Source organism: Cricetulus griseus, assembly GCF_003668045.3.
Source record: "Cricetulus griseus strain 17A/GY chromosome 1 unlocalized genomic scaffold, alternate assembly CriGri-PICRH-1.0 chr1_0, whole genome shotgun sequence".
NCBI classification, from domain to species: domain Eukaryota; kingdom Metazoa; phylum Chordata; class Mammalia; order Rodentia; family Cricetidae; genus Cricetulus; species Cricetulus griseus.
The window spans coordinates 213879189-213902343 of NW_023276806.1; the positions used below are offsets into that span (position 1 = coordinate 213879189).

At 36.1% G+C, this 23155-nt stretch overlaps 1 protein-coding gene across 9 annotated transcripts in view; it reads right to left on the reverse strand.

Moving 5' to 3' along the window:
* Phf14 (PHD finger protein 14) overlaps positions 1 to 23155 on the reverse strand; it is a 133091-nt gene that overhangs the window by 37930 nt on the left and 72006 nt on the right. Inside the window, exon 17 of one of the 9 annotated variants that reach the window (XM_027389920.2) lies at positions 1796 to 2013. The exons of the other annotated variants lie outside the window; for them this stretch is intronic. Coding sequence (XP_027245721.1) covers positions 1992 to 2013 — 22 coding nt within the window. The 3' untranslated portion in view covers positions 1796 to 1991. Of the gene's footprint in view, positions 1 to 1795; positions 2014 to 23155 lie in introns of those variants that run through there. 9 annotated transcript variants of the gene reach the window in all.

Consider the following 23155-nt stretch of genomic DNA (forward strand, 5'->3'; position numbering starts at 1 on the left):
CAGTTGGATTCTAACACCACAAGACAGATAACATTTGCTTCGTGGTTCTAATGACTGAAAGTTCTGAGGGAAGACATGGTGGCTCACTTGGAGAGAAACTGTCCATTTCTGACTAGAACTGTTTCACACAACAAGAGGTTGGAATGTCCTTCTCTAACACGGTCTGATTTTATGCTTAGTCAAGGCTGGCAGATAATACAAGTCCTAAATGACAGGTGAGGCTATATACTTCCAGATTCTTTCCAGACCTGGATACTATTTCTTTTTGGAATATTGAAATTATAAATTTTACAAAATTTATAAAAAATAAAACTCAAAGCTTTCATATTACAGATGAGGGAAAAAGTGACTAGAAGTAATTTAATTCAAGCTCATTCATCTAGCCAGTAACAGAACCGATTAGAGGTTCCATTCTGCATGTTTGAATATGCACCTGTGTGTGAGTGTGTGTGTGCATGTGCATGGATACAGATGGGTGACGTGCACGTGTGTGTGGAGGCTATAGGCTGAAATCAAGTGTCTCCCTCAATCACTCTCCAATGTATTACAGTTGTTATTTATTTTCTTGAGAGGGAGTCTCTCAATAAACCTGTTATCCACTGATTCATGAAGGCTGCCTATCCAGCAAGCATCCAGTTAGAATCCTCTGCTTCTGCCTTCTGGTGCTGGGATTACAGGCATACCCACCATACTAACTTGGGTATGGTACTGAGGATTGGAACTCTGGTTCTCATCCTTACATAAGAAACATTTTACTGACTGAGATCTCTCTACAGCCATAAGAAGAACCACTCTTGCTACATGATTAATATAATCATTGATGTATGTAATACGTAATAGTCTTGTGAAAGTTAGCAATATAAACATACTACAATGGAAAATAAGTTTAAAATTCAAAATTAACCTTATTGAAAAGATAAATGAATAAAACAAACATTTCACTATTAAATGTGCCTGAAACCACTGTTTTTCTATTTATAATTTAATACCTCAGAAACAACATATTTTATTATCTAAAGTAATCATGTATATATAAACCATATACAGGTTTCTGTGGTTTTTATATGTGTTTGCTTTACAATCATTTTTATACAATCATGAAGAATTACTGTAAATATTACATGGGAAGTGTAGGTTAGTCCCTGTACATGCCTAATAATAATACCAAATCAGCTCAATTAGGAACATTAGAAGGAAAAGACATGGCAAGTGAACATTTTGGTTTTAGTCCAAATGTTTTAGAAACCTTAATAAGAACAATGCAGTGGCAGCTGGGCTGCTTTCATACCCAGCTGTGGATGCCTGGAAACTGATATCCTTTTCCCAGTCTTTACCAACAGAAACATACCTTTTAAACTACTTTTAGGTGTAAGTATCCTTTTGAGCATTCCACTAACTTTCTAATTCCTTCTTCAGAATCTAGTCTTTTCATGATACACCACTAAGCAAGACATTAATTCTACAGATGCTGACTTTAATCACCAAGAGCATTACTTCTTGTAAAGCAAGGCAGATCAAAAGCAATAAGGAACAATTCCTAGTGGAAGGGATAGTGAAGAAAATGTTTAAAAACAGCAATGAAACAAACCTAATATTAAAACTGTATACTCTTCTGTGCACTCTTTTGTGCTATAGGCCTTCTTTTGTTCTAAATTGTCCAATAGACATTCAAGGCAGCTTAGAAGTAAAGACATGTAGTGCAGAACTGCTGGTGTGGTGAGGTATGACACAGGAGAGCACATGACCTGCATAAAGACACTGGGGAAATTTCCTCAATGATTTCAATACACAAAACTCAAATCCTGAATATTTTATTGGGCAAAAGAAAGACCCAGAGGTTATAGGAGATGGGATAGCAGAGTTACTGAACTCAGTCAAAGACTAGCAGTAAGAATGAAAGTATTCTCCATACTGACTTCCAACACTGGTCATCAACAGCGAATGGTAGTTCTGCTTCCCCAACATCCTTGGAAGAACTTGTTGTCAGCTGTTTATTGATCTTGAATATTTTGACTGGAATAAGAGCAAATATCGAAGTAGTTTTAATTTCTTTCTCCTAATCACTTAAGTATGTTCAACACGACCTGAGAAGTTACGGCCATTTCTATTTTTATTTCTTTTTTTTGATAATGTTTGTTCAAATCCAGAGCCTACTTTTTAGTTGGGTCATTTGATTCCTTGACTCCTTGTTTTTGTTTCTTTTCCTGTTTTTGTTTTGTTTTTAAGTTCTTTGTGTATTCTGAATATTAATCCTCTATCAGATGTGCAGCTGACAAATATTCTTGCCCACTCTGTGGACTTCATCTCCATTTATTTCTTTCATTGTACAGAAACCTTTCAGTTTTCTGTGGTTCCATTTGTGAACTGTTGGTCTTAATTCTGGAGTGAATGGAATTCGATTCCAAAAGTTGTTTCCTAGAACCTATATTTTGTAGAGTATTGCTCATGTTTACTTCTACTAATTTCAGCATGTCAGGCTTCACATAAGGTCTATGATGCATTTGGAGGTTATTTTTATACAGAATTTTAGATACTGATCTAACTTCATTCATCTATGCATAAACATCCAGTTTTCCCAGCGTCATTTGGTCAACATGTTCTTGTTTTCAGTGTGCAACCACTACAGAAATCACTGTGGAGAATTCTCAGAAAAGTAAGGTAAACCTGATCTATCATGCGAGTCACATACAAGACTCCTTGAGATATATTCAAAAACTTTCCATTCTACTTCACAGATACCTGCTATAGCCATGCACATTGCTATTTTATTCACCATATCAAAGAAATGGGAAAAACCTAAATGATTTTCAACTCATAAATGGGTGATGAAAACGTGTATATATATAGAATGAAATTCCACTTACCTGTAAAGAAAAACAAAATCACGAAAGCAGCAGATAAATAGACAGAACTAGGAAAAGTTATACTGAGTGATGTAATATAGACCATGAAAGACAAACACTATATTCTCTCTTATCTGTGTATGCTTGGTCCAAATCTTTAAATATACACCTTAAGTCTTAGCTAGAGCAATAAGAAAATTGAAATAGATGAAGGGGATACAAATTAGAAAGAAGTCAAAGTTTTGGTATTTGCAGATGATATGATAGTATACATAGTGATAGTGACCCTAAAGCTTCCATCTAGAAATTCCTATAGCTAATAAATACTTTCAGCGAAGTAGCTGGATACAAAATTAACTCACAAAAATTACTAACTCTCCTATACACAAATGGCAAATGGACTGAAAAAGAATTCAGGGAAATAAAACTTTTCACAATAAGTCTATATAAATTATCTTGTAACTCTAACCAAGCAAGTGAAATACTTGATAAAAAGATTAAGACAATGAAGAAAGAGTATGAAGAAGAAATCAAAAGATGGAATTATCTACCATGCTCATGCATCAGTAGGATTGGTATAGTAAAAAAAAAATGGCCCCCCCTAAGAAAACCAATCTACAGGCTTAATACAATCCCCCTCAAAATTCTGACACAATTCTTTAAGATCTTAAAAGGGCAATCTTCAGCTTTACATAGACACACACACACACACACACACACACACACACACACACACACAAACCAGCATAGTTAAAACAATCTTGAATACTAAAAGAACTGCTAGAGGTATCACCATTCTGGATTTCAAACTATACTATGGAGTTACAGTAATAAAAACATCATGGTATCAGGCAGAAAAACAAACACATTGTTCAATAAAATTGAAATGAAGACCCAGACATAAACCACACACCTAGAGACACCAGATTTTCGCCGGGAATACACACTGGAAAAAGGATAGCATCATTAAAAAATGATGCTTGTCAAACTGGATAGCTTGCTTGCATCTGGACGAAGCCAAATAGATCCATACTTATTACCCTGCACAAAACTTAACTCCAAATGGATCAAAGACCGCTACATAAAACCAGATACACTGAACCAAATAGAAAAGAAAGTGGGGAACAGCCCTGAACTCACTGATTTAGGAAGACCCTTTCTGAGCAGTGTACTGCTATCACAGGTACTAAGATATGGGACCTTCAATTGTACAAAGTGGCAGCCTATGGCATGGGAAAAGTTAACTACACCTCCAATAGGGAGCAGATATCCAAAATATATAAAGAACTCAAGGGCCCTCACAAGAAACACCAACAGAAACAAACAATTCAAGAAACGGCCATACCTTCTACACTGATATTGACCATGGTGGCCTTTACCATCAGTGAAATGTATTTTCACCTATCTTCAAAGTCTTTTTAATGTATTGGATGCCTAATGGTTCTACTTTGAGGAAAACTGAAACTGATTTTTCTTATTGCTGTGTTTTTCTAGTTTGCACCGGAATTTCATGAGGTACACTGCTTCTAGCTTTGGGCAGAGCATAGTAACTGTTATGTTCTAGGAGCTCTAACTGGTTACTGCAGGGCTTCTACTAACATATGACAGATTTAATAAGTGAATGGTTAGCTATTCATTTTTTAGATATATGGAGTTTTAAACAGCCATTTAAAAATGATTTAATCTGAGCATTTGTAGAAGTATGGTGGTCATAGGCAACTCTGTCTGTACTGGTTTCAGAAAATTAAATCATGATTTTTATAATTTATTATCTTTCTTAAGATAGTACTTATTTTAGTTACACAAATTCATTACTATATTTAAATTTATCCTTGACAACTGTATCCTATTTTTTAACCAAAGACTGTTTTATTGTACGCATACTTTAGTTCTCCAGTAAAAGAAAGAAAAAGAACTATCAAAATATTTAAAGTGTAATGACCCACTTTTTTCTATCTTTCCTAAACAATGAATTTTTATATTTCCATATTTCTAAAATATTTAGATGCTTCATCTTAAAAACTATGGTGAATCAAAAGCAAGGTAAGTTAAAAAGGCTCATGACTATACTGTTGAAATCATAACCTTAAGATTTTAGTGTGCAGTTGTTCGTGTATTCATTGTATATGTTTATCCTTTTAGGTGCTAAGTTAATACATGAAGTTAAGCATGATGTATGACATAGTCCATAAGTTACAACCAGTTGAGCTCTGTGATAACTGACTGATAAACTACATGAAAGCAATTCTTTAAGTAGAGTCTCTTCAAAGAACATCAAGAGAAAGAGGTCTGCTTTAAATGAAATTGCCAGGGTATCCCTATAATTGCTCAGTGAATCAGATCAACACAGATGAAGACAAAAGATAGGCCTACGCAGGATAGAATCAATAGGATTCAGTCACATTCAGGCAAAATTACATCACTCATTTACTCTCCTTTTATTTACTGAAAGCTTTATACTCACTGTTCTCTTGTCTTGTTATTTTGTTTAGTTAATAACTAAAGGATCACAAAATTGCCTGGTTTTATCGAGGACCTTGTTGTACCAAGCTCTGCAGGTATACATCCTTTTAAAAGGTGAGTAAAATTTGATGTTTAGTGCTGAGCAGACTGAGTAAAAGTTTTTTAATCCCTCTTCGAAAGGTTTTATTTGTTAAAAAAATGTTTTTACTAGTCTTTAAAAAATTTAACTATTCACTAGATTTAAATTTATATTCTAATTTGTATCCTACTTGTTAAAGATAACTGAAAAATGTTTGGGTATTCAGTCATGAAATTAAGTAAAGCGTATACAAAAATCCTGAGAATTCAGTAGATCATAGAGTCATTCTGAGGAGAAAGTTTTCACAGAAATCAAGAAAAGTGGCATTTGAATTAGATCCTGAAGAAGCTAAGTATGTTTTAGAGGTATAAGAAGGAAGACAGGCTTCTTCAAGAAGAAAATTCGACCCCCTAGATGGCACCAATTTGCCTTTAAAATCACTTTTATCTTGAGTCATGTCAGACAATTGTTCTCTAAGTTTTTATTTAATTTGGAGTGCCTTGTATCATGATCAGAAGCTTGTGTGTTTGCATAGTGGGAAATAAACTTTTTAAAGCAAAAAAAAAAAAAAAAAAGAAATTCAAGACACAGGACTACTAGTTTCATGTGTCTATATGATTAGGGGTGGGGGCCATATTCACATAAAGGACATAATATAAAGTTAAACCAAGATGGTATACAAAATACCTGGGAAGATTTAGGAAGATCCAAACCCAGGTCACCTAAGGCTGTGAGTACCTGAAACTGAAAACACAAGACAGACTGCTGCCAGGTTTGGAGGGTTTTGTAGGCTAAGTTGTAAAGTCCAAATTATCTTGCAAGAAGTGGGTAGTCCATGGACAAGTTTAACTACGATAAAAACAAGATCATTTTAGGAAGACAACTGTATTAAAAAACAGAAGGAGTCCACCTATAGTTTATTACAAAAATCCAGGAGAATTATGGAATGTACCATATATTTTCCTCACTATAATCCTAGAGGTGAAACCTATGATCCCCCATTTACAAATAAAAATCAAAACACACAGATTATTTAGCCAGGTGAAAGTCATACCCAGTATGTGATGGGCAAAAACCTGAAACTAAGCACTTTGGAATTTAAGCATTTAGACACTACTGTTTTTGTTTTGTTCTTTTCTAACTGCCCTATCTCCATGTTTGGCTACTAATACACTGAGTTAAAACAAAGCAAAAACTACATTGTGAAGATTTTAAGAAAAGATAAAGTATTAGGGAGGAAGGCTGTTCAGTGATAACAAATGCTGAAATAAAGATAATCAGATGAGTACTTAGAAAATAAAAGGGAAATTACACTTAGCAATTTGGATTACTACAATGGAGACAATCTTCCCATTTAGAATCAATTACAGAAAACATATTCAGCACCCTCAAAAGTCAAAATGCTATAGAAAAGATGACATCTCAGCAAGTGGCTTTACCATGTTTTGAAATTAGTGTTCACACACTCAAGTTAACAAAAGGCTAAAGAAAATAAGTTGCTGTAAACCAACAGAACATGATTATGATTTAGATTCTAGTAAAGGAAGAAAGTGATATATGATGAACTTATTTTAAATGGCAGTACCTCAGCAGATCTTTAAAACATGTCACCCAAAGCTACACATGGCCATATCACAGGAAAAGAGCTTAAATACTCATTACCTAAGTAACATGTATTAGTCAGCTACTATATAGTAACACATTGGTTTTTCCCATTTTCAAACAAAATTTAAATTTCAATTTATAAAAAGAGTCATAAAAAAGGAAACAGAAAATCCACCTACCTAGAAAAGTATCTGCAATGTCTACAAAGCTATGCACTAAAAGTCACTTTAAACAATTCCCCTTGAAAGAAGGTCTGTAGGACTGAAGGAAGGATTGGAGGACCCACAAGAAAACTCACAGAATCAACTAACATGAGCTCATAGGGGTTCTCAGAGACTGAACTGACCATGGGACTGATCTAGGCCCTCTGCATATATGTTACAGTTGTATAACTTGACCAAAGAGTCTTGTGGGACTCCTAACAGTGGGAGCAGGGATGTGTCTGACTCTTTCGCCAGCTTTTGGGACCCTACTCCTCATACTGGGTTGCCTTGTTCTGCCTTAATATGAGAGGAGGTGCCTAAACTTCCTGTAATGTGATATGCCAGGGTTGGTTGAATAGGAGGAGGAGGAGGAGTGAATGGGAGTGGGGTGGGGAGGAGGGACTGTGAGAAGAGGGGAAATTGTGGTTAGTATGCAAATAATAATAAATCATTTTAAAAATTCCCTTTGAAAAGAAGCACTTGATATAGAAATAAAATCCAATGGCATCATTAAAGAACAGTCAATTTAACAGTTGCAAAATACAATCAAAATGCCAATTCTATTCCTATGAATAGCAAAAATCTTTGCTATGCCAATAACACATATTCACATCTAAAAGAAAATGAAATGTTTGTCATTCAAGTAGAATATTTAATACTCTGTCATCTGGTTTCTTCAATTTGAGATAAAAGCAAACAAGAAAAATGAATTTTCATTAATAGGAACTGTTATAATAAGTTAGGCTTATATTCCTATTAGGGTATGTTTCATTATTATTTTTACTTAAAAATATTAGACAACAGGTAACTAACTGCAGCTAAGAGAGGCTACTAGAGACTAAAGTAATTCACTTATTCAAAGGGAAAGACTTAGTGAAATTGAGAATTATTTTTTAAGTCAATCCAAGAATAAGTATGTTTTAACAAAACTGTACCAGTAATTAATCTTTAAAATAACAACAACAACAAAAGAAAAAAAAAAACACCAAAAACCTAACAAGCGTTTAGGAAAGCACTTGCTGAGTAAACATGAGAAACTGAGTTCAGATCCCCAGCACCCCTGCAAGAGTCAGATAAAGCATGTGTCTATAACCCAGTGCTGGACGGAGATTAGGACGCTCTCCACAACTTGTTGCATCAGTGAATTCCAGATTCTGTGAAATATTGCCTCAAAAATAAATTCAAGCAGAAAATGGTTGGTTACTGCTACAATTCTTGCTAGGTGCATCATTAGCAGACACATGTTTCCAGACCAGTCATCACTAATTGGTGCTCACTTTCTACCTTGGTAGCAGGGATAAGACCCCTAAAGGGCTACCGTGCTCCAACACAATGTTCTATACATAGACATGCATATGCAAGTAGCACTAAGTGGACTTAGTGGTTTAAAACAAACTAGCACATGACATTGAAAAGTAAAAGGTATATAGAGAAGGAATGGGCGGAAGGGAGAAGGGGATGAACTGTATCAAAACAAATATGCACGAGTGAAATTATCAACAATTTAAAGAAACAAATGTCAGTTACTCAAGGTAAAATAAATTAGAAAAAAAAAAAACATGGGAGGGTGACAGAGGATGACATATTGCATAGGCAAGTGTACCTGAATACATAATACACACATACACACATACACACATACACACACACACACACACACACACACACACACACACACACACATACATACGCCATGCACACAAAACAAATCCTATCAGTCAAACACCTAATTCATTTCTTTTCTTCAGAACCCTCTTGCCTTGTGATGACTCCCATCTTCCAGGGTATGCACACAGAGTCCTTCAACTCTCCTGAAATGCCTTGTTCTATTCCTTCCTTATAACTTTAAAATTCTCCATGCCTTCCACAGACACTCTCACTTTTATTCATCATTAATTATTTTGCAATTGATTTACTAGGCAACTCTATATTATTCTCACACACACACAAACATATTTAAGGAAATAGAATTTATTTCCCTAAAGTTGTTTGGCTTTCCAATTTCCATGCAGAGGACTGAGAGAATTCAAGAAACTAAGTAGTTAGGAAAGAGGACAGCCGAAGAGTGCGTACATGAGTGAGCACAGAGGGGAAAGCAGAACATGAAGGAATAACTGAATAAAAACTGCATTTTTTTCTTTTTAACTAGTATATAAGACTACTAAGGCAGGGTTGAGGTTTCGTTTTGTTTTGGTTGTTTGTCTTTTATTTAGAGTCTTCTGTAGCACAAGCTAGCCTCAATCTTGCTATGTAATCAGCATTACTAGAAAGTCCCAATTCTCCTGCCTTCACATTTAAAATGCTGAGATTATAGGTATGTACTGCCATGCCTGGGTTATGTAGTACTAGTGACCAAACTCATGGCCTAGGGCATGCTAGGCAAGCTCTATTGCCTGAGCTACTGCTACAGGCCTCCATTAAGGCACTTCTGAACAAGGTAGATTTTAGGAGGTTCCCATCTCCCCCACCCCTGCTACCCAATACCACCATGTCACCTGTCTCTTTTACTTTTTCATGTCTTAAGTGTCCTTTGGCTACCCCTGTCCTTCCTTATAACCTCCTTATCACCCTCTTTTGGCCTTCTTTTAGTTACTTGGGATGCATGCACACATACATATTAGTGACTAGAATCCACATGAGAGAAATGAACAGCTGTCTTCAGTTTAGCTTGCCTCACTTAATTTTTGAACAGAAATGCTGAATTCATCAAAGTTGAAGGAGTGAAATGACTAAGCTCAAAGAAGGGATCCTAGCATAGTTTGGTGACAACTGGTTTGTGATTTAGAAAGAAACCCAAGAACACACATTCAGGTAGGGACAACTTTTTTTTTTTTATCTCGTTATTCCTGGTGTTTGTAACAAAAGCAGCATGACTAACCATTCAGATTGATTAAATTAGAAAGGCTCAGGGATGCTCTGATGAATGAAAATGGGATTGGAATGCATATTACCCATATGGAACAGAAATCCATGAACTCCTACTGCTAAATTAGGTCACACAAAATAAAACAGGACTCATTCTATTCCATGTCTTTCCTTTTTTGTTTTATTATTTATTATTTATTATAATTTTGTAAATTATTTATTATTTATTCAGCCAGTGTGCTGGCTAGTTGTAAGACAACTTGACATTAGCTAGAGCCTTCTTGGAGATAAGAGCCTCAACTGAGAAATGTCTCCATGAGATTGGGCTGCAGTCATGCCTGCAGGGCATTTTCTTAGTGATTGATCATGGGGAGGCTCAGTCCCTTGTGGAACTGGAGTTGGTGGTCCGGAGTTGTTTAGGAAAGCTGGCTGATCAAGCCAGAGGGAGCAAGCAGGTAAGTGTATCCCCCATGGTCTTTGCATCAGCTCATCATGCCTACCAGTTCCTGCCCTGCTTGAGTTTCTGACCTGCTTTTGATGAACTGTTGTATGGAACTGAGTGAAATAAACCCTTTCCTCCCCAAGTTGCTTTTCTTCATGGTGTTTTATCACAGCAATAGTAACCCTAAGATGAACTGGTACCAGGATTCTGGGGCATTGTTGTGCCAGATTTGACCATGTTGTTGTTTTGGGGAGGATTGTGGAAGAAAGTCCTTTGGACTAGAAAAGCCATTGAGTGTTAAGAGCTCAGAAGGCCGTTCTGTAGGAGCTTAGAAGATTGTTGAGAGCAGTGCAGATGATGGAAGCCTGGCTTGTGAAGACACACACACACACACACACACACACACACACACACACACACACACACACACACACACACACACACACACACACACACCTTCAAGTCCTTTAAAGATTCTGAGTTGAGAATCTATGGTTTGCTTAGTTGGAGCAAAATTGGTTATAACTCATAAGGCACCAGAACTACTGAAGTGAAATCTTGGTGTTGCTGGAGCTAAGAAATCAGCAGTGACAAAGAAGTGAACAGCATCATGGATTTCCCTGGGAAGGGGAAGTAGAAGAGATCTCCTTGATAAACTGGAAATGGGTGGGGGGAGATGCAGGGATGGGAACTTGAAGGAGCAGGTTGGGCAGGTTGGGAGTGAGACAGAGGGGGGCATTGCCAGGTTAGGGAGAAACCTGGTGCCAGGGAAACTCCCAGGAATCCACAAGGATGACCTCAGCTAAGACTCCTAGTAGTCGTTCGTGGAGCGGGTGCCTGAACTGGCCATCTTCTGTAATCAAGTTGGTGACTACCCTAATTGTTATCAGAGAGCCTTTATCCAGTAACTGATGGAAGCAGATGCAGAGATCCACAGCCAAGCACTGGGTGGAACTCCAGGTGTCCTCCTGAAGAAAGGGAGGAGGGATTGTAGGAGCCAGGGAAGCCTACTGATACAGCTGACCTGAGCTCTTGGGAGCTCTGAACCACCAGTTAGGAAACCTGCGTGGGACCAACCTAGGCTCTCTGCATGTGTGTGATGGTTGTGTAGCTTGGTTTGTTTGTAAGGCTCCTACCAATGAAATCAGAAACTGTCCCTGGCACCTAGATGGCTTTGGGAAACCTTTCCCCATGCTGGATTACCTCATCCAGTCTTTTTTGTAGCAGGAGGAGCTAGGTTGTACCTTAAGGTGGTGTGCCATGCTTTGTTCAAGCCCACAGGAGGCCTTCCCCTTTCTGAATGGAGATGAAGGAGTGGGTGGGGAGGGGAGTAGATAGAAGTTGGGGGCAGGGAACGGGAGTAGAGGAGAGAGGGGAGACTGTGGTCACTATTTAAAATAAATGAAAGAAATGTTAATTAAATAAAATAAAATTTTTAACAAGAAGAAGAATGTAGCATCACTGAGGTGAAATCTTCTGGGAAGTGTTTCCTCAGAGTTGGTACACAGAAGCTGTGTTCCAGAGGCAGCCAAGGTTGTAACTTGAACCAAAAGTTGAACTTGGTCATGTAAAAGTCATCCAGGTGGTATGGTTTTGAAGGCAACAGGGTCAGGAAAGCTGCTGCGGCCTGACACTGTGAGAGGCAGTACAGACAATTGGTGAAGGTGGAGCCTCAATAGCAGTTGAAGTTCCAGGATTAAGCGGAAAATGAAGAAAAGCTGAGACTCAGCACTATAAAAAGAGGCCATGATAGGCTACAGGCACACCTTGATGCTGGAAACTAAATGTACGTTCTCTGCAAGAAGCCAGTACTCATAACCGATGAGCCATTTCTCCAACGGCTGTTACTGTTCAAGTTTGTAAAATGTTCTATATTGTAATGTCAATATTAATGTATGATCTGGGCGGTGAACAAGAAAGGAAAGGCTGTGGCTGAACAGGGAGGAATTTGTGTGTGAAGCTGAAAAGGTGTCAGTAGTGTTGGTTAGTTTTATGTCAACTTGATACAAGCTAGTTATGGTATAGATAACTCTATTTCCTCATTTGGGGAAAATGCCTCCATAAGATCCAGCTGCAGGAAAACCTGTTCAACATTTCTTTAGTAATGGATGTGGGAGAGCCCAGTCTATTGTAGGTGGGGCTACCCATGGGCTGATTGATGGCCCTGGGTTCTATAAGAAGGTAGGTTGCTCAAGCCAGGGAGAGCAAGCGAGTAAGAGTAGCCACTATGGCCTCTGCATCAGTGTCTGACTTCAGGTTCCTGCCCTGCTTGAGTTCCTGGCCTCACTGCTTTGGATGCTTAACTGCTCTATGGAACTGTGAATGAGATAAACCCTTCCCTCCCCAAGCACCCTCAGCTTCCACCAGTCACAAGACATTACAGAATTTGCTTCTATTCTCAGTTTCCTAATGAGTTTTCCACAGTCCCCCAAACTGCTTCCCAATCCTCCAAATTGCTTCTTTTAGTTGTTGTTTGTTTGTTTGGCAGGGTCTGACTGTGTTGCTCTGGCCTGGAATTTCCTGCATACACAAGGCAGGCTTAGAAATCACAGAGGCCTACCTGCCTCTGCTTCCCATATGACAGGATAATAATGTACTCCACCATTCCTATCCCCAGAATGTCACTTTTGAACTAAATCTTCCAGCAAGGTTTCATACAATTTAAATATTCTTTATAAACTCTAAAAATGGTGATTGAATAAGAGAAAAGAAATTAATATACACAATAATTCACTTAACTATTCCCCGGCTTCTAGGCATTTATACTCGTTACAAATATTTTTTAATACTATAAAAATATTCTATTTGGAATATTCTTACATACAAGTTGTGGTAAATGCAGACAAACATATTAAGGGACCAAACCTGTTGAAGAAAGATAAATATGTTTTCTTTCACAAGTACTTCCTAGATTTTATGCAAATACAGTATCACATATATAGATATGTATGTATGACATAAAAGTGAAACTGTCTAGGGCAATAGTTCTCAACTGGTGGGTTGTAACCCATTGGGAGTCAAATGACCCTCTCACAGTGGTTGCTTAGGACCATCTGAAAACACAGATATTTATGATTCATAACAGTAACAAAATTACAGTTATGGAGAAGCAACAAAAATAATTTCATGATTGGGGGGTCACCACAACATGGGGAACTATATTAAAAGGTCGCAGCATTAGGAAGGTTGAGAACCACTGATCTAGGGGAACAAAGGGGCCAAGAGAAGGGAAGGATCACGGGGGATATAAAGTTGTATGGAAATACCTTTGTGTAACACAGTGCCATGCACATTGAATACAATTAATACAATAAATCTATGTTAATTTCTAGATATACATCTGGAAACAGTCTTACAAGTACCACCACTTCTTTAGTAACTGTAGGCACATTTAATGCCTTTGAATTTTACTGCTAAGCTGATGTCCAGAAAAATCAGACTTTACTTAATCTTCTACAACTATGATATATGGGTACTATTCACTTCCATGTGCTTGTCTGGGTTTCCAAACCAGAGTGATAAATAAACCTTATTCCAGGTTACCATCAGTTCTCTGCATTTTCCTAGGCAGTATTTTCATTGCTGTTGCAGCATCATTACTACAAGAAATAGTTAATGACAACTAGTTTTTAGTGGAGAAAATGAGTAAATGTAGATTGGATGGCAGCTTAGGAATTTTCTCCATACTCAAAAATTCAAGGTTTTTTACGTGATGTACCTTGCTCAGCATCTAAGGCACACTGAAATCACATCACTAACAAGGCGCTTAAGCAATTTGTAGTTAAAACCATAAAGTATCATATGGCTACACTGCTTAATATCCTAATTAGTTAGTTTTATTCAGTTTGAATGAAATTAAGTAAGATAAAAGAAGATAATGGATTTGTAAATGAAACGTAAGTCCTTCCATTAAGACATAGGAGAAAAAGCAACAGTTAATGCTCATCAGCAAATGGAATCAATTTCCACCGAAGTTCTTAGAAAAAAATGAAGTCTTGCTGGGCATTGGAGCACATGCCTTTAATCCCAGCACTCAGGAGGCAAAGGCAGGTGGATCTCTGTGAGTTTGAGGCCAGCCTGGTCTACAGAGTGAGTGCCAGAATAGGCTCCAAAGCTACACAAAGAAACCCTGTCTCAAAAAAAAAAAAGAAGAAGAAGAAGAAAGAAAAGAAAAGAAAAGAAAAAAAGAAAATGAAGTCTGTTGAAGTTTTCATCAGAGGAGAAAAAGAAACAACGGATGATGCTGTGGCTGAGACACTCCTCCTGCTGTTAGCTAAAGTACTAGTTTTGTAAGTTCTGAGGCTAACAAGATAAAAGGATGCTCAGTTAACCACTGTTTTCATAAAATGAGATACTAAAATTATGCACATATAACAAACTCATTTTTTTAAATAGCTATGTGACAGGGCACACAATGAGGTATTCCATATCAATAGGAAAACAAAAAAATGGTAAGTGTAAATGACTTATAAACTGCAATCTGTCAAGTTAATTTATCCAATTACATCTGCTATGCTTCCATAGGTATCAGTAAGCTCTGTCCTACTTATGTAGGACAAGATAAGATAATGACATTTATTCCCAACATAAATGTGGATCTCAACGTTAGCAGGCATCTATCTTTTTGATCAAGGAGTCTATGAATACAGTATCATTGTTCTTATCACATGTGGCCAGAATGAGAAACAAAGGCCCATGAAACAGGTTAAGTCTGAGTAATAACTTAAATAAAGCCATAAAGCTTTTCTGATTTGTTGAAATGCCATTTATGATCACAGTTTAATTGAAAATGGGAAGACAATGGTAAGAAAAGGTAACATGGACAATATAATTGAGATAGTGATTCTGTATGTTAAAGTTAACATACAATATAAAAGGGGGAAATGCACATTTCTAAATGCTTTTAGTAATTTACTTTGAAAACAGATTCTTATAGAATTCAGCGCTTGGTCACTCTTCCCTACAATCCTAACCTAACTTTGGTTTCTTTTTAATGAAAAAAAGGGAAAGTCAGCAAAACAAAATGCCACCATTAAATCATTCTGCAACATTTTGTGTCAAAAATGTAATGGGAAACGCACACATCCAGGGAAAGGTTACTGCTCTTCCAGAACATCTCACTCAGTTCATGCTCATCCTTTTACATAACTGTACAGGCACTGATAGTTTTCTCTCCCAATTTAATTTGGCATTTGAAGGATTACGGCATTTCCAGGAAAGCACAGGGCAGTGATTTTAGTGGTTATCTGGCTGGAAGTGATGCTGGGAAGGAGAACAGCTGCTATTTACCAGCCGTGGTAAAAGCCAGCTACTGGGCCATCGTACAACATCAGCCCAATTCCAGACTGTGTGTTTTCTTAATAAAACATGAGGCTACTCTAGAAAATAAGAACAAAACACAAGGGAAACTTTACACAAAGGTGTCTGCACCTATATTTATCTTTAAGTTATATTAAATGCATCATAATATGAAAAGCTAACTTTGTAATTGGTAACTGTAATTTATTTCCATTTAGGATAAATGTAATTGTTCCTGGAAACTGTGTCATAGTTAAGAACTAAAATGAAGAACAATCTCATATCACCCCAAATAGTGGCTAGTAGCAATACAGGCAATACAAGATATGCTACATCTACCTAGACAACATAAGTCATGTTTATCTATAAGCATTTCATTGTGTTTTTAAAAGTCAACATATTTTGTTTGAACAGAAAAGACAAGCTGATTAAGTTAAAGCAAAATTCTACTATAAACCTTAATAAAAAGGGAAGAAAATGCCTTATAATTAACTCAGACTTTTGACAGGATATAGTCTGTAAAATATGTAAGATAAAAATGAGAAAAAATATTATGGGTTAATAATATTAAAAATAATGATCACCAACATTTTGTCCTATAAATTATTCAGAATTTCTTATAACCAAGTAACATTTTGCATTTCTAAATTTCTCTTCCTTATGCCCAAAATTACAAAATTATGTAATGTGAGACTTAAAGGGTACTTCCAAATCAATTATGAGGGCAAAGTAGTTAACTCATCCTGTAAAGTACTTGCTGTTAAAAAACAAAGACCTGAATTTGATCCCAGAACCCATCATTATTATTATTATTATTATTATTATTATTATTATTATTATTATTATTACTAAATAGGAAAAAAAACAATAATAGCAGTCCTAGTGCTGCAGAAGACAGGTTCCTTTGTTCTCACTGGCCAGTCAGCCACACTTGCTTGGCAAACTCCAGGCCAGTGATAGACCCTGTTTCAAAAACAAGGTGGTCTGTTCCTAAGGAAAGATACCCAAGGTTAACCTTTGACCTCCATACACACAAGGCACCCCAACACACCAGTAAACCCCACAACATACAAATATTACACTACTGTAATGCAATGCTCCCTTGAAACTGAGACAACTGGTTTCCAGAAATACTATCTGCATTCCTCAAAATTACAGTCTACTTGCAGAGCCTTACCACAGTTCAACCACAAATTAACTGGGGATTAAACCAGGGTCTTGTATATGGTAATATATTGTTTATGATCTAATAAAGCCACTGAATATCAAAATCCAAAGCTAGCCACAGCCAGAGAGCCAGGCAGTGGTAATACACACCTTTAATTCCAGCCGCCATACTAATTAGCCATAGAAGCCAGGTGGTGATGGCACATACCTTTAATCCCAGGACTCAGCAGACAAAGGCAGATGGATCTCTGTGAGTTCATGGCCACCCAGCGTTATATTAGAGTGAGTTAGTGTAAAAGAGAAACAGCTCACACAAAGGAGATCTCAGCACTTGCGATTCCACGCCTTTAGCCCCAACTTTAGAGAATGGGGCATTCAAGGTTCAGTCTCAAGAGACTGATTCTCCAGTCATGCTGAGGACTGGATAGCCATTTCCATCTGAGATAGAGGTAAGAGCTAGTGACTGATTGCTTTGCATCTCTGATCTTCAGTGGCTTTATTAAATCATAAATAATATATTGCCACACTTGTATTTACAGGGCTCTTCCAATAAACTACAACTCTGTGATGGTTAGTATAAATTGTATGCCTGAGATTTGAAATGCCTGGGATATGAGTCCCTGGAAAAGCCTGTGAGAAATTAGTAGGTTAAGGGTTATGGCACAACCTGCCCACTAAGCTAAGCCCAAGCATTCATCTCCCCCTGCTTCCAGACTACAGATGCAATGCACCAGCTGCCTCAAGATTCTATCACCGTGACTCCCTTGCCAGGATGAACTATACCCTGAAATGAGAGGAAACACAACAAAAAAAACAACAAAATAAACAAAACAAAAACAAAACAAAACAAAAAAGACCTTTCCTTCCTTAAACTGTTTTTCTCAGGGACTTTTATCATAGCAATGAGACAAGTAACTAATATAGTCCATCCTGTAATCTTTTGCCTTGTACCACATTTTCTCCTAGTTACTATGTTTTCAGATAAGCCTCATGCTGTTTTTCACTACCATGAAACATATTGCCACTTGATTTAGAAAAAGCAGAAGCAGCATTGGAAGGGAGACAATCACTCAATAAACAAGAAAATGATATTCCAGTTTTACTAGTCCACAACCAATTCATGTACATCAACATTACTAACAGGAAAACTAAGATTATTCTAACAGCATATACAAAAGTCAGAGGACGAGCTGAAGAAGGAAAAAATATGTTGTTTTTTTTTTGGGGGGGGGGGGTCAGGTTCAGTAGTTTCGAGTCAATATCGTTAATGAGAAAACAAATGTAAAAGCCTCTTCTGTTAACTAAAATATCTGCACAAACACAAGAAGGCATTTTAACAGGTGAATAGGATCACCCATGGTCATTAACTCTTCAGTTAATGTCTTCTGAAAAGGGAAGCCTGTTCCCCACAAACTGAAGAGAAAACCAGATTAATGGTATGAGACTTCTCAGGCAAGGATCGCTGACACTTATGAACATTAGCACATAGGAAACAGTATCATTTTCTAAGCTTACTGAATTACAAATGGAGTGTAATCCATTGCCTTACATGGGTGTGCTTATTTAAATCACCCACCTCTACTAAAATAATAACCCTACAGATCAGAAAAGTAAGACCTACTTTTATGAGGTACATCTTATCTACAAAGTTCATTCACAAAATGAAAATAGTGACATAAAATGCTTGGATAAACTTTTACACAACACAGTGACTAATGATTTCACTCTCTAAAGTTTAGCACTATATTCAGATTTCTTTAACCTAGAGCAATGATGCATTGTTCCTAAGACAAAAGAACCACAGTATATTTTCTTAAAGGTGGACATAATTAACATTACTAACAATTTAAAAAGTTTAAGTACACATAGCATCAAAAATGTTCCCAAACAGCATGCCATCAAATGTATGTGTTATATATGTGAGCTAAATATGTATGCATGTGACATTTAGCTGAGTATAATACAAGTACAATGTAATTTCACTGACGTAGGAAATGATGATGTACTTTAAAGTTATCTAAAATGTAATCAGCTTCTCAAAGGTCAAGTATCCCAGAGAAGCATGGACAAAGCTCCATTCCCATCCTTATTCAAGATAAAGTATATGTAAAGAATAACACAGTGATATATAAAGCTTCAAAGAGTAAGTCCTCTGATTGTCTTAATAAATCTGCTTAATTAAAAAAAAAAAAACAGCACCCTTAGGAGAATAAGGTTCTAGCATTCACTTAACTGAAAAAACATGACAGTCTAGTAAGCTATCAAATAAAAAAATCAAAATGATCATGAAATGAGTGCCATCACTCAGCCTGTAACAATATTTTTATCAAAATATAGTGGGGTTTTTTTGGGGGGGTACAGGGTTTCACTATGTGAGTATGTAACTCAGTCTGGTCTCCAACCATTGATCCTCTTGCCTCTGACTCCCAAATGCTAGGATTAATAACCTCTGCTACATGCTTGGACAAGTTTTAAGCAACAGAGAAGTGAAATGTAAAATATCCAGGATTTTGGAATTTGGGGCCAGATGGTTCAAGTTTGAATTCATTACTTTTTAGTTATACAACTTTTGGAAAGTAGCCTGACTCTGTGCCTTAGTTTCTCACCAAGACCAATTCAGTGGCAAAAACACTGTCTACCTTATTGGGTAGCTAAATAATTTAAGATTAACATATAGGATGTGTGAGATCATGCAAAAATTACATGTTTTATTATAGTTATTCTTAGTATATGGGAAACAATTATCATTTCACCATCATGTGTTATATAAGCACATTTATTGTTCCAAACAACCTACATAGCAGGCATTATTATCTATCAGTTTTAACAGAAAATTAAATCAAGAGGAGATGAAGGCAAGTTGCAAACAAACACACGGTTCAGGCCAAGAGAGTGACTGATTATACATCATTCATGACATGTTATTGCCTCCCAAAATATAGAAAGAACCTCCAATTTTTAATAAAAGCCAGATACAGCTACATAGCAAGAAATCTTGCTTCAAAATTAAAAAATAAAATGAATATTTGAAGGGGTGAAAACTTAAGAGATGAAAATCAAAATGCAACAGATGTGTTTAAACAAAACAACTGCTTACTCATCAAAGGACTGATTTTTATTGATTTGTTTTTACTGTCCTAGAATAAGGAGACCCAGGGTGGTTAGAAACCTGCCTTCTAAGAGGCTTAATCTATTAATTATAAAGTATCATGGAAGGAATATACTCAAAATGTAGTCTAAAGCTATTTTAAAAATAAAAAAATTAAATATTGCTGGGCACAGTTGCACACGCCTGTCAATTTCACAACACAGGAAATAGAGGCTAAAGAATCACTGCATATTTAAGGCTCATCTGGTCTACATTTCCAGGCCAGCCTAGGCTACCCGGTCTCAAACTCACTCCCACCATATTCGCCAAAGTCAAAAGTCAAAAATACAATAAAACAGAGTAACAATGAGGTCATAATTACAAACCTTTGCTTAAATACAAGCAATTATTTAGGATTCAGCCTAGACTTGGAATATTGGGTTTTTCTTCCCCTTGATATGAACCCCATTAAAGGAGTTCAACAGTAGATAGTTTTAGTATAAACTATAGGAGATCTATACATTTTCAGAGACATCTTGCGATGACACTTGTGCTTTGCCTTTTATATTCAATCTACCATGAGAATTAGGAAGATTAAAAATGTTGTCAAAATATTCAAATAATTTGCTAAAACATGCAAGAAGGCAGTTTAGTAAGACTGTTTCAAAATAACAAGAAAAAACAAAGATAGGAGAGTCCGAGGCTGAGTTTAGTCACAGAGCATTTGCCCGGCATGGGTAAGCCCGTGCTTAGTTACCAGCACAATAAATATAATGAACAGTCATTCAGTAAAATCAATAATTTCTATGTTAGCAGTTTTTAATAAGTCAATAATGAAGCACGTCTATAATCAAAACAAAGTATACTTAAGAATTCTATCAAATTTAATTCTATCTTTCCTTAAAAGAACGAAAGTAAATTATATTTTAAAGTAATTTGAGTAATCCAGTTTTAGTAATATTAAGTGACATGAAAATAATGACCATGGCATAGGGTTGAGGTTATAACTCAGAAGTAGACACTTGCCTAATATGTCCTGGGTGGGAACAGGGAAAAATATCTTTGAAAATAGTAACTAAATGGCAGCCAAATTTAGCCTCATTATCAGTCCAACCAAATCTCAGAGAGAAAAACTCAATTATGATCCAAGAAATTTACAACCCTGCACACTGGTTAGGACAAAAAAGTTAATTAAAAATTTAAAAACCGAGACTCATTAGAGATTAATATTTGAAAATAAAAATCTATTATACATGAATTCTTGCTGGTGTCCCTAACAGTTTATGATACAATCAAATTTAATTTATGAAAAAACATCCAGAAGCAAGACATTTAAAATCTGAAAGAAATAAAAGTCCTGATAGCATTATTTAGGCATCAAGCTAACCTTGTAGCCAAAGTGTTTCAACATCTATTTAAGTTGCCACATACTCCAAAGAGATTTCAGCATGCATTCAATAGTGTAGAATTAGCTGAAAAACTGAAATGGTGTCACAGATTATTTTCTATCCTCATACTTCTGATTAACAGCTCTATGAAAAATAAAACTAAAAGTATCAGCTTAAGAGAACTCACAGGTAATAAGAATTTTACAGAAACTTTGTATTCTGCCTCTCATGTAGTAGTAAAAGGTGTCATGTTGTGTTTACCTAATTAATGTAAGTCATGAGGATTCTAATTCACTCTTGCTCTTAATTTAATCAAAGAGTAAAAAGCTCATGGAGAAGACAGACTTGATTGTCTCTCGAACTCATCTTTTGAAGAATCAAATACTTTGAAATAGAAGGATTACTACATGTGTACTCTTGTATGGATGGATCAGGTTCCTCCCCTTACCACACACACATACACATACAAGTGTGCACTATATACTTCAGCTACGGAAAAGCAATTCTCCATTAGTAAGCCTTTGAACATATCTACTAAATATGTATTTTTATATTGTGGCCCAATTTGCTTTTAGATTCAATTATAATTATAGGGTTTTTCTTTATTAAAAACAGCCAATGCTTAAATTAAGTTTATTAAGTGTCTATTATTCAAGTATTTCTGAGAGTAGTCAATGGAAATAAAAGTAAATTAGTTATTGTTAAGTGCCCAAGGTAAGTATAGAGCATTACTATCAAAGCAGATACATGCCTAGAAAAATAGCACAATTTTAAAGAGCCTCGCGTAAGCCTTTAGCATGTAAACTGCAGTTTTCAGAACATAAGGGAACATGGTTTTAATGGGCAATTTCTCAAGTAACTTTTAAGTTTAAAGAGCAAATGGCAAAATAGAAGTAATATGTGAAAAACTCCATAGGATTATTTTAAAGATAGGTTAAATATTTTTAAGACCTTGATAATTCTTATATTTCTCTCATCTAGTAGAAATACCTTAATCTAATCATCTTAGAAAATGCATAATGACAAATTCTAAACTTCATTTTGGCCCCTATATTCTAGAAATATTTTAAACAAAAATAGGGTTATGTATATTTTCCAGTACATATGTAAATTTTCAGAAGTACTTACTACTCACGACACACTTACCAATCGCAACACTCACTTACATAAGCATCCCTTACAATGCTATACAAGATTACTGTCACAGTACTTTCAGAGAAAGGATTTTATGACCATTTAGCAGCTATTCACAAGATAACTAAGCAAAGTAAGGTTCTGCTCTACTACAATAGAGGGGAAGACTAAAGCACAGAAATGCTAAGTAACTTTCCCAACACCTGAGAAAAAAAATTTAGACAGAGCAGGCAGTACAGCTGGAACCAACTAGTTATAGCTGGCCTAGAAACTGCAAATATGAAATAATATGAAAAATTATACATATAAACTCAACATTAAAACATTTACACTTAACTGAGGATGGAAAATAAATGTGAAGAAATTTAGTGCATAGCCTAAATTACAAACAGATATCGTTTCAAATTCAAAGCAGCAGACCCTATGGAATTATGGGTATTAGTTCATAGGAAGCTGAGAAAAAAAAAAGAAAACAAGCTACATTCAATAAAAACTTATTATGATCCATGGCACTTAATTTTCTGGGAAAATCTAAAAGGAATATACAATGAATATAAGGTATGTCTAACAAGGCACTAAA